At 29.1% G+C, this 17,278-nt stretch overlaps 1 protein-coding gene across 1 annotated transcript; it reads right to left on the reverse strand.

Moving 5' to 3' along the window:
• Positions 1–182: 182 nt before the first annotated feature.
• LOC119600968 (sodium channel protein Nach) lies at positions 183–16,228 on the reverse strand. The gene is made up of 12 exons (XM_037951572.1): positions 16,165–16,228; positions 6,596–6,736; positions 5,401–5,749; positions 4,817–5,020; positions 4,536–4,725; positions 3,135–3,262; positions 2,973–3,069; positions 2,740–2,883; positions 2,467–2,671; positions 1,217–1,382; positions 406–515; positions 183–349 (listed from the first exon to the last, which is right to left on the reverse strand). Exons 1-12 carry the CDS (start codon positions 16,226–16,228, stop codon positions 183–185), a joined length of 1,965 nt encoding a protein of 654 aa, XP_037807500.1.
• Positions 16,229–17,278: the final 1,050 nt, after the last annotated feature.

The raw sequence follows: 17,278 nt of genomic DNA on the forward strand, positions 1-17,278 counted from the left end.
ATTTTCTTCAACAAGTTCCATAATCGATTCATAACTTATTCAAGTTTCTAAATATATTAATATTCCAAAAACAGTGTTATATATCATATGATTTTACCACTTTTTCGAAATAATTTATTCTTTAAGTTGTTTTACATTTAACAAAAATTGTGAACTAGTAGTATTCTATAAATTTCAATATCTCATGGTAATATCATTAGGGGCTGATCTCTAGTAAATCTACGATTTCCATCCAATTGTGCTTCATTCCTATAGGCTCTACACAGCTGTTGTATACAAAAGAAAAGTACTTCACAAATGCCGATTAACGAAAATCCAGCTATAATACCGCAAATATTACCAACATGACCTAAAGTTAAGAAATACAACTAAATTGGGATTTAAATTCTTTCAAACAAAACTTACTGAATATTTCGAACCACGAATCCACCAATACTCTTTTAAAGTAAATTGCACTTGTTTCCCCAAAAAATATACGCACCAAAGCCAAATCGGAGTAATTTTTCTTATATTCACTAAAAACAGAAATTAGTAAAAACAAGTAAGAAATTATAGTCGATCGAGGCCGACCATATAATATCCTATAATAATTATAACTATACAATTTTTGAGGGTCATCAAGGCTAGTGGAGAACTTGGTTTTGCAGCTTTTTGTGGGGATACGAGTATATTAAACATAATTATGAACTTAAGATCCTTATTCAGTTGTATGGAGGTTAGATGAAATAATCGACCGACGTTAACCATTTTCAATAGGCTTCGTCTTCGGTATCATAGAAGATCATGTGCAAATTTCATTGAATTATCTTTAAAATTGCGACCTGTAGTTTGATTACAAGGTTTACAAGCCCTATTCGGAGGTTCAGTTGTATGGGGGCTAGGTGAAATAATGGACCGATCTTAACTATTTTCAATAGGCTTCGTCCCTGTGACAATAGAAGATCATGTACCAAATTTCATTGAATTATCTTCAAAATTGCGACCTGTAGTTTGATTACAAGGTTTACATGGACGGACAGACAGACAGACAGACAGACAGACGGACGGACAGACGGAGGGACGAACATAGCTAAATCGACTCAGAAAAAGATTCTAATACTTTATTGTGCGTTACAAACATCAGCACAAACCCAATATACCCTCCCCACTAAAGTGGTGTAGGGTATAAAAATGCTTGTATTTTAAAGATTTTTTATTATTTTCTCTTAGCACTTACGGAAATGATTTCATATTGTATTCATTTAATGGCAAACCCATTACTTGGACACTAAACTTCGTCTCCGTACAAGAGGGTAAACAATCTGGACAATATAATGCATCTTCCATTTCACGTTCAAGACCACGTATATTTTGTCTTTGTGTTATGACATTATACCATTTAACTGGAAAAAACAATTATTTAACTACTAGACAATGTTTATATAATAATATGATTCGATATTGCTTGTAAATGACATTGACAGTTTTTACCAGGAATTAATTCATTCAAATAATTGAACAATTACATGTATGATTAGTACATGATATTGAAAATATTATATAAAATCTTTAACATTTGGAATTTCCCAATAATTTTTTTCTATTGCCTTTATAAGACACAATTATTAAGGGACAAATTTTGTTTATATTAGAAAAGTTGCCCGGTTACTTTATCTCTTTTCTGCTCAGGTATTTTTCTATAAAAAAGTTACTCAGTTTCTGATCATTTTACTATAGGAAAAGTTGCTCAGTTTCTGATCACTTTTCTATAGGAAAAGTTCCTCAGTTACTGATCACTTTTCTGTAAAAAAAAGTTGCTCAGTTACTGATCACTTTTCTGTAAAAAAGTTGCTTAGTTATTGTTCACTTTTCGCAGTTACTGATCACTATTTTATAAGAAAAGTTGCTCAGTTATTGATCACGTTCCTAAAGAAAAAGTTGTTCAGTTATTAATCACTTGTCTGTAGGAAAAGTTGCTCCGTTACTGATCACTCTTCTATAGGAAAAGTTGCTCAGTTACTAATCACTTTTCTATGGGAAAAGTTGCTCAGTTACATATGTATCTCTTTTCTATTAAAAAAAAAGCTCAGTTTCTGATCACGTTTTTCAATTACTCATCACCTTTTTAGAAAAAAAGTTGCACAGTTATTGATCACTTGTCAGTACGAAAAGTTGCTCAGTTACTGATCACTTTCTATAGGAAAAGTCGTTCAGTTACTAATCACTTCTCTATAGGAAAAGTTGCCCAGTTACTGATCACTTTTCTATAGGAAAAATTGCTCAGTTACTGTTCACTTTTCTATATTAAAAGTTGCTCAGTTGTTCAGTTACTGATCACTCATTACTTTTCTGTAGGAAAAGTTACACTATTAGTGACAACTTCTCTATGTGAAAAGTTGCTCGGTTTTGACCATTTCTTTACATAAGTTAGTTAATAATCAATTCATTCCTTTAAAATTCATATGCATTTATAAAATAAATACTTACAATCATAACGCATTAAACACTCCTTATGTTGTAAACTACAGAACACCGTATCTATAGGATTGGTTAAATTTTCATAGGGTGTTGGAAAAAGCATACAACCGCACAGAACAAAAATACTTCGTATACGACAAAGTGTAACACAACTATTAAAAGTATAACCATTCCCATACATATGAGGAAGTTCATCACTAAATAAACAATTACGCTGTAAATAAAGAAATTTTGAAATTAATAGTATATTGTTAAAGGAAAGTAAACACATTTCTAACTGACCGCCTTAGGTCTTAAAAATCTTGCTTCACTAACAGTTTCAAAAATACGTGGTGTAACTGCTAAATACGTATCAATTCCTGTTTGTACAAAACGTTCCTCAACACCACCCGATGAATGATCAGGATATAATGATGGTGAATGTATATCAACCTAAAAATATAGTAGATAATATCTTGTATATGTAATTTGTTGAAGTAATTAGGTCTTACTATAAATCCATCTAAAGTAAACATTTTATAGAAATCATCGTCATGTGGAGCCTTTAGTAACAATACTAAGCCTAAGCTTTCACCAAAATAACGTTTGCGAAAACTACGTACTTTTGAATACCTTTATAAGGAAATGTATATATTCGCATTATTAAATATTTTATAAATTATATTTAAATTTTTTACTTTTTATTGTTATTAAATGTACAACAAAGACCTTTCGATGTAAATGTTTCCTTAAATTCTTCAGCACAATTAATATATTTGCCACCAAGACGACATTGTACTAAAATATCTGAACAGTTGGGTGTAAGCTGAAATTATGAGACAAATATAAATATTTAGGTATCATTTAACTATAAGAAATTATTAAACAATATTTGCTGTGATAAACTATTTATGTATTTCCAAAATTTTAAAAATTTTATTGCTATGGACCCGAAATTATTTTACTTTAAAAATAATTTTCTTTAAATTATATTTTATGATATTTCCCAGATAAATTTCATTAGTTCGGAACCTTAATTTTTATAAAAATTTAAATTTTTGTTTCGATAACTTAAAGCTTTGATTAAGTTAAGTTCTCGAATTGAGTTCTCAGTATTGTTTACTGAAAGGTTGAACATGTTATCCAAAGGTAGTCACGAACAAGATCCAAACAGGTTGTATTTACGAATTACAACTCCTAGAGCATTTTCGAGATTTTTACTTTAAAGGTGTGGAAATGAATCCGATCCCACGTAGGACAAACTCGGTAGCCAAGGGTTTATTTTATTATGATTTGTTTTTAGAATGAAATAACATTTTGATGCTAAGAAAGAGGATCTGGCCATATATGTCCGCCGATCTGTTGAAAACACTATAGGTCCCAAGAGAGATAAACTAGTATTGAAAATGGGAAGTATTGATATGATGCGATACGAACCAACTAAAAACTTTATAGGTGACCTCTACAAGAGTTTTTAGAATTGGTCCATAAAACAGGCATCAAATTTTTAACATAGAGAACACAGTATATTTTACAAAGTATTAAGCTGCGCTGAATCCGAATCTGGTTTCAAACTTAAGATTAAGATTTCTCGAAAGATTAAAATCAAATGATTCTACTTCAATGAAAAGTAATGGCATTTAAAAAATTATCTTTCAAATTCTGTAAAGTCCATATAAATATCGATATATAATAATAAAATATTATATTGCAGATACATACATCTAATAAATGAGTAAATCGTGGCAGTATATAACATAAAGTCTATATATAGGACCGCCTTCCATAATCTATATCAATTAAAGAGTAATGTTTGTTCGAAATCAATAAATTCTGGAACTATCACGCCTTATGAGACAAAATTTCAAATATGTATAAATAGGTTTCAGGAATCGTGAGAATTGTTCCGTACAATTTTCAGTCAATTTAAACTAAACCAAAATAACCGACAGCTTTTAAAATTACAAGAAGAAAAAGATATATCAACATTATTGCCGGTGGCTCAGGTTCAGCTAGTTCACTATAAATTTATATACAAGCCGTTATATATGTTTTCTCAGTTAAAAACGATTGTAGCCTCTGTTTTAGTATTTGCTTACCTTAGCCATTCGTCTTCGGGTATTGTAGAACAATTCTGAATCCTCTCGATCGTATATATCCAAAAATCTTTGAAATGTCAGTGCCTTATAGTAATCGCTTATGTCATCTTGTACATAATAGTTGTATTGCAACATTTTAATTTGTTCATAAAAGTAATTTACTCCACGTTTACGGGGATCCTTTCTATTACTAGAAAATATGGAATGGCAAGTTAAACAACAATTAAAATCTACTAACTAATTAAAATCCACGATGACAGTGTTAATAGAGAAAAACTTACAGTTCTTCAGCGTAACGTGTGGCAGACGCATTGGAGATGCGATTTATTGAACAAATAGAAACTGCTGGAAATGGCACTTTACGTATGGGATACAAAGGATCATATATGGTGGTCGTCAATAGTTGACCGCCAGTATTGCGATTATTCAAGAGGAAAATAATTAGCGTAGACAATGCTGCGATATGGAAAACCAACCAAAATAGTCTGGGTTCCAAAAATAAATAGAGTATGTAATTAATTTTCTTTCTTGTATTGTTTTTGACAAAAAGGGTAATGGAATGAACGAACGAATGGATTGTTGTTATTTGTAACAACAATACAAAAGAACGTAATGCAGGAAAAAAGGATAAAAATAGGATATGAAAAGAAAATGTGGGTGTATTGGCCAATTACTAACGTGTTACGCTGGTGTAAAAAATCAAATACATTTTTGCGTACATCAAGTACGCTATTACACACACTCTTGAACAAAGAAATAACCAATTTGTTGTTTCTTCATATGGGTAGCTCGACGTCAACATCTATCTGGATAAACAAAAAAAAAAAAAAAAAAAAAATCACAAAAAACACTCATACAAACGTACCTCTCTTGATAACGACGTCCTGTTTCAACTAATTTTCCATAACAATGAAATGAAACATTTTGTAGAAAATCTCTCAATGCTTCGGCGAATGTTAAATTTCGCATATTGTTGTTTGCTGCCAATACAGGAATCCACCATGCTGCCCGGCCAACAACAAGTGCAACATCCGTTTCCTCTTTACCAACTTTATGTTGCTGCTCTTGTTTCTGTTGTTGTTGTTTTAGTAGCTTACGTTTTTTGCGTTGTTGTTTTAACTGATGTTGTTGGTTTTGGTATGCCAACGGATATGTTTTCATGTTTATTAAGTAGTCGCTGGTTTTTGTCGATATTGGACTTGGTTCAAAAAATACTGAAATAAAAAAAAATTGTTTAAAAGAGAGTAAGGCAACAAAACAACAAGAAAATATACAAATACTAACGGTGTAGTTGTAGTATTATTACTACTATCCAACAGTAACAATAAATTGCAACTGCCGTTGACTTTCAAACAAACAATTGCCTTTGTTGCCAATACATTTATATGTGCTACGGACGCAGCAAACAACATACGTGCTTTACTGGAGCTACCCTACAGTAGATAGCTGTAGTAGTATATAGTACTGTTCGTTGTTAGTTAGTTAGTTAGATAGATAGTTAGTTAGTTAGTTAGTTAGTTAGTTAGTTAGTTAGTTAGTTAGTTAGTTAGTTAGTTAGTTAGTTAGTTAGTTAGTTAGTTAGTTAGTTAGTTAGTTAGTTAGTTAGTTAGTTAGTTAGTTAGTTAGTTAGTTAGTTAGTTAGTTAGTTAGTTAGTTAGTTAGTTAGTTAGTTAGTTAGTTAGTTAGTTAGTTAGTTAGTTAGTTAGTTAGTTAGTTAGTTAGTTAGTTAGTTAGTTAGTTAGTTAAGGTTTTTCATTATTCCAAGCTATTTCTTGGAAGGCGATCTGTAGTCGCCTTATGCCCACTTAAAATAACTTACTAATTTGAATAAGGGGGCTATTATTGGTTTCGTCTTTTAAACGTTGAAGGGGAGGTGGGTGTCTGATCAAGAGTACTCCTTCAATTTACACCATTTATTTCTGCTGCAAAATGTTAAACGAACATGTATTTCTTATTAAATGTTCAGGACAAATACACATTTTTTGTTTAATTGTTAACTTTATTGGTTACATGTAGTATGTAAATATGATCCTATAATTGTTCCATGCATGCACGTATACCTATAACAATATACACCCATTCCAAATCCTTGTACGGCGTATGGATTTCATCGGCATGATGGTGTTCATTATTGTTTATTTCCTCTTGTATTATTGCCAACTCATTAACCACTACATGCCAAACATTAACTGCTAAGAGACCTAATTGTTTTTAATTGTTAGAATTTGTAATTTTTTTCATTATTACAGAAAAAGGTTAAGGAAAGGTCTTTACCACCAGAGGGTGGTTTATTTATTTATTTATTTGTCGTTGAGAGCTATAAACTGTTGAAAATCTGAATGATTCTACATTTAAATTTCTTAACAATTTAAAAGAGAATTAAACAAAATCCTTAAATTTTAACACAATTTTTTCGTCATGGATTGGAGGGTGGTGGAAACAAATATAAAGTACTTAGGTAATTGTGTTAAAGAACAAGGCACGTTTTATACATTAAATTAAATAAAAATGAAGAAAAAAAAATGTTTTGTAGCAATAATTAGGTGTGACAAATGTTTAAATATTTTAAACATGTTTAATGAAAACATTATAAAATGTTTAAAAATACATTAAAAATTATTATTATTTGGAATGTTAGAAGTGGATTAAGAAAATTTTGTCGAAATATTAATAAAGTGTTGTAAATGATAAGAAAGTATTTTGCAGCTGGTGTTTTTAAAAGATTAAATTAGAATTTTTCTTTCTATTTTGTGTAGCCCCTAGCCTAGCAATAGTGTCATGCCAATGAAAAGACTTTTCCATTGCATAAGTTTCATCATACATCACACAGCAAGTTTTTTTTTACCAGATTGTTCTGGAACTTTCTGAACGTTATACGATTTGAACCCATTATTAGCTGAGTATTTAACTTTACGTGCTACATACTTCTCTAATGTAAGTCTTTGGTTCCCTTTTAAACAGTTGTTGGACTTATTTTGCTTTATCTGCTATATATTTTTTCGTTTCGATTCAGGTTTTCATTATTAGCTTTGGCTCTGCATACAAAAGAATCAGAGCATTTAACTTTACTAGATGCTTCTCTAACAGAAGTCTTTGTTTATCTTTAAACGGAGTTTTTGGATTTATTTTACCTTACCAATGTGTGCTAGGCCTATTTTCTTTCCGATCCAGGTTTTAATTATTAGCTTACGATGTGCTTCTCTAATGGAAGTCTTTGGTTCTCTTTGACAAAGTTGTTGGACTTACTTTGCCTTATCAATATCTGCTAGAACTTGTTTCTTTCCTATCCAGGTTTTCTTTTAATGTTCAAGTGTTCCTTATACTGTTTTAAGGATTTTTAAATAGTGTGACGATAAACTTTCAGATGTTTTGCTATTTTTATGAAAGTCAAGTTTTATGAAAGATTCGTCATAGTGGAATATAAAACTCTTACTTGTTTCATGTAAAAAAGTACTGAGAAATGCAAATACATAAGTTTGATTTAGGGATATCCAAGATTGAATTAATACCAAAATGTGTTTGATTTGAGCTCAATCCCGATGTGTACTTATTTCAAGTATGACTTGTACTTTAATCTTCATCTACGTTTTAGACAAAAGTTGAGAAAAATAATCTTAAATTTTAAAATTCTAATATGAAGTAAAAATACTGTTCCTAGAAGGGAAAATTGATATGGTGAAAATGCCGTGAACATTTGATTCACAATAGTTGATTTTGTTTGCAACAGCTGTTTATTGTTTACAAAATTCACAATAGGGAAATTGTTTTTCACGTCAAAAAGTTGGTGAACGAAAAAAGTGTAAAATTTTGATTGGCTATAGGGGTGATTAATTTAATTTTACTAAATTTAAATCAGTAGCTTAGAATTGAATCTAAGTTCGAAAAATTCGAAGACTACTTCTTTTGGCATATTTCACTTTTAGTTGTTGTTAAAACTAGAATAACACTTTATGACCCACATTTATTAAAAACAGTGTCTTCTAATCTTTCTAACTTATTATTTTCAAAACCCTAACCGCCCATTAAACAACCTCCAGCTGTAATATTTATTAAAAGTGAAAAAACAGTTAAACGGAAAAATAAATGCAGCCAGCCCAGTTTCAAATTTGCAATTCGCTTTTTTTTTCTTTACAATTTTTTCCACACAGTATTTACAGTGAATATTGATAGACATCTGTAACCAAACATCTGCATTCAAATACAAATCTTTTAATGCTTCAAAAGGTTTTGCTGCTGTAACTTTGGGTGCAAAAAAAAAAAAAAAAGAGTAGGAAATATATCCATTCTATGAAGTGGATATTACACAGCAGAGATTAACAATTTGTGATACTTTTTAGTTGATTTTTAGTTCACTTTTGATAAATTTGAAATGTAAAGGTAGAATGACAAAAAGGATGTAATATCATGTTCATTAATCTGCTATTGCGATAACATTTATAAAATTGTTTATTTTGAGAAAGTATTATACATATTGTATTTTATTTTATTTATTTTTCCCCGATTTCTTTGTAAGACTGACCTGGTTTTATATTGAAATAAAAATGAATTTGTTTTTCCCTTAATTACTTACTGTTAAAAAAATAACTCGTAAAAATTGTGATTGCTAGTGGCCTTGTTAATGTTGCAATTATATTAAAATTCACTTTATTTTAATGATTATTTTCTTATATTCATAGCAAGTTGTAAGAATATGTAGGAAAGTTATATAGAAAATATTTTTTCTTAACTTTTTATTTCCTCTTCTATCTTCCAAAACCCTTCTCTTCTTTACTTTATTCAAATAATATTTGGAATTTTAATATGTCTGACTTTTTTGCTATTACTTTTAACTTTAAATTCTTCAAAATCTCCTTATGTTTATTTTAAAAATTTCTTTTGATATTGTTTTTTACTTTATTTTTAAGTGTTCTTGATCGAAACTTATTCTTTGCAATTGCTATCTATAAATAAATGTAAATTACTTGTATATTTATGAATTATTCATTTCAGTTATAAATGCTGAACTAACGAGTACATAAATATTTCAAACAAAATATTTCTAAACTATAAAAAAATCCTGTTAGATTTTTAATGTTTTATTAACATAAACGTATGTAAAATTTTAGTGTACATTAGGGTGTCCCCTTTTCTATGGAGGAAAAATAAGGTGTCAATGTTCCCAACTAAAATTAAAGTTTAATTGATTCTCAGATACCATTTCTCAAAATTTTTGTCCTGGCATCTATATTGATTAGCTGGATCAAAGGATAAAAAAGTCCTAGGGTTTTTATGATTTCTTCTAAAGGAAAGATATGAAATATTGGAATCATTGAGAGACGCTTTAAATTGCGTATCAGAAATCGAAATTTTTAAATTTTTCGGAAAATTTTCAGATTTTTTACATTTTAACTGTTTTTTCCGTTTTTCACAATTCAATCTAGATCGAAGTTTATTTGAATTTATAGACCCCTATATACGCCAGAGAAATAAGCCGAGACGTTTCAAATCGGCGGCGGCTGGCCGCCAGTAACAATTGGTATGCCGCGCCGCCGGCAATCTTATTATACGAAATAAAAATTTAAAAAACTCAAAAATTTTCCAAAAAATTACAAGATTTGTAATAATTTTGGAGTTGTAAACAAAATTGTGTTATGTCATTGAAATCATCTCCCAAAGGCCTTTCATATGATACTAAATTTGCATATGGTTTATTTGCAAAAAATATAATAGAAATCATAAAAACCTTTAAAAAGGACCTTTTATCCTTTGATACAGCTCACAAAATATAGACGTCAGGACAAAAATTTTGAAAAATGGTGCCTTAGACCAAATTTTCAATTTCGGCGTGAACATCAGCAACTTCCATTTTGGAGCCACCCTAGTGTACATACATACATAGTATGAAATGGAAACAATTTTGCAATGTGGCAGGAATAACTTAAATTGAAAGTGAAATTATATGATGCATGCCATAGAACAATTTTCAAAATGGGAATCTATGGAAATTAAACTGTTATACTATAAATCCCTCTTAATGTTTTAGAATTTTCATCATTCCTCATGGTTCTAGGGAAGTTTCTAAAAAATCTTAGGAATTTTTATTATATCCATTCTAAATCTACTTATGTATGTTTTTGGATTATGCTATTACTCGCATTGCCCGGTGTGCTTCGCTACCCTCATTGCAATTAAATGATATAAACATAAATCCTACCGTAGTATTTTTGTAATAAAGAAAAAGTATTTAAGATATATTACGTAATAATTTTTCAATTCTCACTCGCTTCCTTGTTTAATTTCATATTTCTAGGCTAAAAGTTCCGTTTTTATATATTCTCTGTTACTCAGGACTCTGCATGTTTAATTTCATATTTATAAGTTTAATATTACAAAAACTCAAAAAAATACGAGTTGAGGAACGAAAAAGTACCAAACTATAGTCCATTGTACCCATTTTATAGATTTAAATTCAATCAGGACGCAGCATATTTAACTTTATAATTCTAAGTTCAATATTGTAGAAAATTTATAAGTGAAGAACAAAAAATTACCAGAAAATACCTCTTTAAAGATTTTCATACACTCTGGACTACAGACTTCAACTTATTTAAGTCCCTGAGTGTTAAATTTTACGATTCTAGGTTCAATTTTAAAAAAGACTCCAAAAGTATCAGTCAAAGAATGAAAAAGTACCAATATATTCCCTTTTATCTATATATAAAAGAGTAGCGTTACTGGCTGACTGATTCATCATCGCACAGCCCAAACGGCTGAACCTAGAATCATTAAATTTTGACAGTAGATGTGTTTTTGGTTATGTAGATCCACTAAGCAGGGATTTTTGGAAATTTGTACATTTAGGGGTAAAAAAGGGGGAAAACGGGTAAAAGAGGTGATCTTAATAATACAATATAAGTGATATAAGAAAAATTTTAAATGCACCTGTATCTAATCTCAAAATGAGCAGATGGGTGTCCGGTACTTTTTTGAAATTCGTACTTTTAAGGGGTGAAAATGTGTAACAAAGGTGATTTTGGTACCTTTTTTTGGCCCTTTATAACTTTTTAACAAATAAACTTAATGAAATGTTTGTAAATATTTTGTATATATCTTCCAAAATTATGAGACACCTGTTTCGTACTTTTTTAAAATTCAGTCCTTTTTGGGCGTAAAAGGAAAAAAAGTATTATTGGCATTTTTTTTGGCACATTCAGAAAATTTCGACTTATTGAGGTATACCTATTAAATTATGTGCTAATTCTGTAATATTTATTGAAACAACATATTTGCTATTTCACTGGGAGAAAAGTACCAAAAAGGTAAAAAAGGGAAATATTATTTATTCAATTTGAGCCAATTTTTATAAAATTTGAAAAAATAGTTAATTTACTCACACAAAATAAGCTATTGGTATATTACTTTTGAATTCGGGTACTAAGATCTATAAAGACCAAATTCGGGTAAATTATTTGGTACTTTTTGAAACCACAATTTTTCTCGAACAAATGAATGCAGATTTTAATCGTTTTAGTTTGATATATAGATTAAAGCACGGAATATTTCTTAAACTTAATTTTCTAAATAGTCTATTCCTAGGCGTCAGGGGGAAAATGGTAATCTTTTTAATTTTCACAAAGGTAGAATTTATTTTTCTTTCTTCAATTGATACTCTTTGTATGTTCTATAATATGAATTCAAAATACATGATTATTAAATATATACGGTCCTTATTGAATAAGATTCTTTAGGATAGATCTTTTTAATACTTTTTATCTCTCTAATGGTACTTTTTGAATTTTCCAAATATTCAACCTAAAACATAAATTTGAACAGAATTTGAATAATAATACCTCTTTGGATTTTTTTACGATATTGAACATAGAAATAAAAAATTTAATATTTAGGGACTGAGTGAATGAAAATCTAATGAAAGGGACTTTTGGTACATTTTCGCTTATCAAATTATAGTTTTTGAATTTTCTATCATATTGAACATAGAAACATTTGATTGAATGAACATTTATAAAAGGTACGTTTTTCAAATAGTACTTTCGACATTTTCGGCATTTTCTAAACGAATGAAATTAAAAATACAAGGAGCGTGTATTTGCGAATGCGAATTTATTCACGTGATAAATTTCAATAATATTGAACGTAAAAATATAAACTTTTAATCAATTAAAATTTTCTATAAAAGTAATCCAAATTTTGCATGTATTTAATTTTGTTAGGGTAGCGAAGCACCCAGGGTATGCTTGTAGTATATATGTACATGCTTTAATTCATTACTCTAGGTTCAATATTATAGAAAACTCAAAAAGTTTTTTTATCAAGATTGGTTCAATAAAAATTGGTTTGAATAAAATTCAATAAAATTTCCCGTTTTTATTCCATTTTGGTACTTTTTTCCCTCCATATTGACGAAATAAAAATGTTATTCCAAGTAATTCAAATATGTGTAAGCCAATAAATAGGATGTGAAAAAAGTACCAAATATAGGTATAATTTTCACCCCTTAAACGTCCAAATAATCAAAAAGTACTAAATTTGTATTCTTATTTTTATTTCTATGTTCACTAGTTTAAAAGATACATACATAGCGATAACTATTTAGGGTGGAAGGGGGATCATACGCCATAGGGGCACATCTGCCAATAGCGAATAACTTGAAAACTGAGAAATCGATTTTATCGCATTATCAAATTTTGTTTTCGTTTGTCGATTATCTATCATCCCTGAAAATTTGAAACATTAACTTTACATATGATGGGAGGCAGACATGATTATTTGTTTTTCAAAGGGCTGTGAAAATATTTCACTGTGTGAACTTTTTGTGCTAACTTTTTTAGTTTTTGTGATAGAAAAAATATATTGGTCAGTATTAGAACGTCAATAATAGTGAACAATAAGACATAATAATATTTTCGATAATATAATTTGAAGCCCGAAAAAAATTGAAACTAAACCCCAGAACTGCCCGTGGGGCACATGCGCCAAATATATGTAATGCTTGTGATGTAGAACAAAATTTGGTTAAAATATAGAAAAAATCAGTAATAATTTGTTTTAATTTCTTTGTTAAGTTTTGTGAAATAAACAATAAATATCTGGTTTATTATACTTTGTTTAATGAATTAAAGTATAAAACAGCAAAATAAGTTTTTATTTTTGTAATTTTATCTTTTATTTTACTTACAAATCTGCCCCATCCCCTTGGCGTATTTACCCCATGGATGGGGCGATATCGCCGTTTTTGGTCAGTGCGGAAAAGTTAAAAAAATATGTACATGGGGATGACTTAGGAAAGATTGAAAGGAATAAAACTAAAGCCAACATATCTAAGTATCCGAACCAAGAAAAAATTAAGAATATGTATTGTGGTTTTAATTTGAGGCCGCCTCAAAAAAAAAGTGGCGTATGGTCCCCCTTCTACCCTAAGTTTTGTTGTACCTCCTTGAGTTTAGGTGATATGTGGTTCCTGAATTTACACTAAAATTTCAGCTTTTTAGCGTCAACCGTTTAGGCTGTGCGATGATGTGAGTAAGTTAGTCAGTCAGTAACGTTAGAATTTTATATATATATATAGATTGTGTTAAACCTATCCTTAATTACACCAACCGACTCAGATTCACTCTCCAATTCTATTTATAATAAAACAAATGTTTTTGTAATGAACTTTTTTCCAAAAAATACTAAAATCAAGTACGAATCGAACTCAAATCATAAAGTTTAAATCGAAGCAAATATTCTTAAAATTAGTACATTGTGAGATCACTTAGATCCAAAATAGTTTAAATACCACCAACATAAAGTCTTTGTTTTTAAAGATGAATCAAATATTGTGTCTTTTTTCAAATTTTTAGCTTTTATTGTGAAACATTGTGAAATCCAGTTTTGAAGTGAAACATATGCCAGAGACTTATAATACGGGTTAGGTATATCTTTCCAGCCACTTATAAGGTATTGTAACATGTAGCTATGCCTTGTCATAATAGAATATTCCGCTTCAAAATCTGGTAACATATTCTGAGTAATTTTCGGCTAATGCTCGCTTTAAACGAATCATTTGCATTTGGTACTGATTCCCTGTAATCCTGCTTCAATTTTCCCGCTTTTTTTGAATCATTTTTTTTTTTGAAATGTTGCACTTGTTGAGTTTGTCAATAATCTTCATGAAGCAATGTATCCATTTCTTGATAATAAAACATTGTTTTACCAGCCTGTGTGATCTTTATTTGAATCCCCCAATATAATTTCTTACTTGGTATAGTTTACATTCTCTTTAATATTGTTTTAAAAAAGTGTATATTTCATCAATATATATCCTTGCAAGTTGAAGAATAAACTTTGCTAATAATAAAACAAAAGTTTAGACTAGTATTTCTATGCAAAGTGTATAGTAGTACCTTCAAGTAAATTTAAATATAACTTTCAATTCAGCATTTAAAATAAACTTTCAGTGCATGTTACATCACTTCCACCATTTTCAACGTATAGAGTCCGTGTATTGTTTCTTTTAAATAACTTTCAACAAATAGTGAACGCAATTTAAGATACAAGCAACAACTTGGGAGTCATTTTTCAGATTACAGCCATTTCTTGTAAAACACTACTCACTTATACCTTTGGCTAATTTCGTATTGTACGTATTTTTTATTAATTCCTTTACAAATTTCACTTTTTTCCACTTCGAGTGTTAAATAAAAATACTGTGTGGATGCCAAGATAAAATTTATTGTTTTCTTTTCTTTAGCATTTTCCTGAATTCAATAGTGGATTTTTTGAACTTTATTTTTATAAGGAAGGTGTTTAGTAAAGTAAAAAAGCATCAGGTTGTTGTGTCTGGACTAAATATTTTCTTTTTTTTTCAATTTCTAAATAATACTTGTAACAGTAGCTTTGGATTTTTAATTAGTGTTTGCTTTAATTAAATGCATTTTATTTGGATTCTAATTAAAGATTTGTAAATTTAAAATAAAACTATTATTAATGGAAAAAGTCTGGCTCGATTTTTCTAAATACACAGAGGGAAAAAGAAATATACACGCCTGGTACCAAATTGACACCAAACTGTTTATAATTTTTCAATACCATCCGTTGTCAAAGTATATACAGTTGCGTTCAAAATAATAGGAGTGAAAATTTCAAAAATTTCAAATATAAATTTTTAGTGAAAGATTTAGATTTTCAATTAAATATTTTTATAATTTATTTATTTAACATGTTCTCTAATTTTTATAATCGTTATTTTAAATATTTAAGAAATTTATTTAAAAAAATATATATGTATATATTTTTAAATTTATATAGAAAATCTGTTGTTCAAAATAATAGGAGTATTCGATTTAAGTTCAAATATTTTTAAAATAAAAACAAAAACGAAGGGAATTTCATCTAAAATATTATTAATTAATATGTAGCAGTACAGTCAGTCATTTTTGTCAAGATTTTATTTAGAATTTGAATATATGAGCCTCCGGAACTTAATGTCTTTCCGACAACGGTTTTGAGGGGCTTGATGACACATGTCGTGGCCGATTATTCACAAATATGCAGTTATTTATTCAGAAAACCTTAAAATACGTTATATGCAAAGTCTTTTAACGTTTTGATGTAGAATCAGTTAGTCGACAACCATGTAATGGCCTACTTCCTATGGAACGACCTTCCAACAATTTGGAATCAATAATGTTTTCATACCACAATACCGCCATTTTATCAAATTTGTTTATTGGGAATATGAGAACATATCTTGGGGTAATATATTTACCTACAACATTTGGTCTACGATACCATTTTACAATTTTTTATACCATACCCTTTTTGTCAAGGCCCATCATGAATCATTCCTATTATACAACTTCCTTGAAAGTTGGTTTTAGCTTAATATTTTTCGATTAATGGACTTCCAATATATTTTCTGAATTCATTTAGAATTAAAATGTAATTTGTTGTCGTATTCATGCATTAAAAACTCATCCATTTATGAAACCACCTCTAAATGTGTTACTTGGCAAACTTTATGGGTTTCACTATATGCTTTATAGTCTAAAATTAAATTTTTTCAAAAAAGATTTGTTTAAAAATTGATCTGAGCTAACTGAATATTGATCACGATGTTTAATAACTACAATTTGGCTTAGTTTCACTAATTCGGGACGCCCTAATGGGATTAATTTTTAAAAAATGATAAGCGCTTATGGGAAGCCCTTATCGTTTTTGAATAAAATGTTTATTTTTTATGACAGATTTTAAAACATTTGACTTCCTAAAGAATTCGAAAAATCTTTTAATGCAATTACCGTGAGAATTTTCATATTTTTTTCGCGATATTTTTATAATTTTCAAGATATTTGAACAGATTTCATTTTCGTCAATTCTGACATTTTCTTTCAGGATTTTAAATGAAATAATTATGAACTGAGCTCAAAATCATCTAAATATAACAGTTTTATGTTAAATTTTTAATATTTACTACGAATAAAGGAAATTAATCTAACTTAGGTTAGATAATATACGGTACTCCTATTTTTTTGAACAGTCGTATTCGGATATGGATTTCGAAAAAAGTGAATACCTAAAAAACTAATGAACCTATATACAAAATTTCATTTGTTTTGTATTTTAAACACTTAACAAACAAATATCGTGAAACAATATTGGATTTCTGTAAATCTTTCTTTTTTAAATTAAGATGCACAATTATTTTTAAGTCTCACTCCTATTTTTTTGAACGCAGCTGTACATACTTACGACAACACTAT

Source organism: Lucilia sericata, unplaced genomic scaffold (assembly GCF_015586225.1).
Source record: "Lucilia sericata isolate MDLA Ls3-8-SP2 unplaced genomic scaffold, ASM1558622v1 Contig000132F_arrow, whole genome shotgun sequence".
NCBI classification, from domain to species: domain Eukaryota; kingdom Metazoa; phylum Arthropoda; class Insecta; order Diptera; family Calliphoridae; genus Lucilia; species Lucilia sericata.

What these genes read in the sequence shown, in the direction of transcription:
- LOC119600968 (XM_037951572.1), bottom strand. Translation starts at nt 16,228, where the DNA reads ATGGCGGTATTGTGGTATGAAAACATTATTGATTCCAAATTGTTGGAA. An exon ending in GGACGTCGTTATCAAGAGAG is followed by an intron (nt 5,021 to 5,400) that starts GTACGTTTGTAT and finishes TTTGGAACCCAG; the next exon opens with ACTATTTTGGTTGGTTTTCC. An exon ending in GATTTTTAAGACCTAAGGCG is followed by an intron (nt 2,672 to 2,739) that starts GTCAGTTAGAAA and finishes CTTTATTTACAG; the next exon opens with CGTAATTGTTTATTTAGTGA.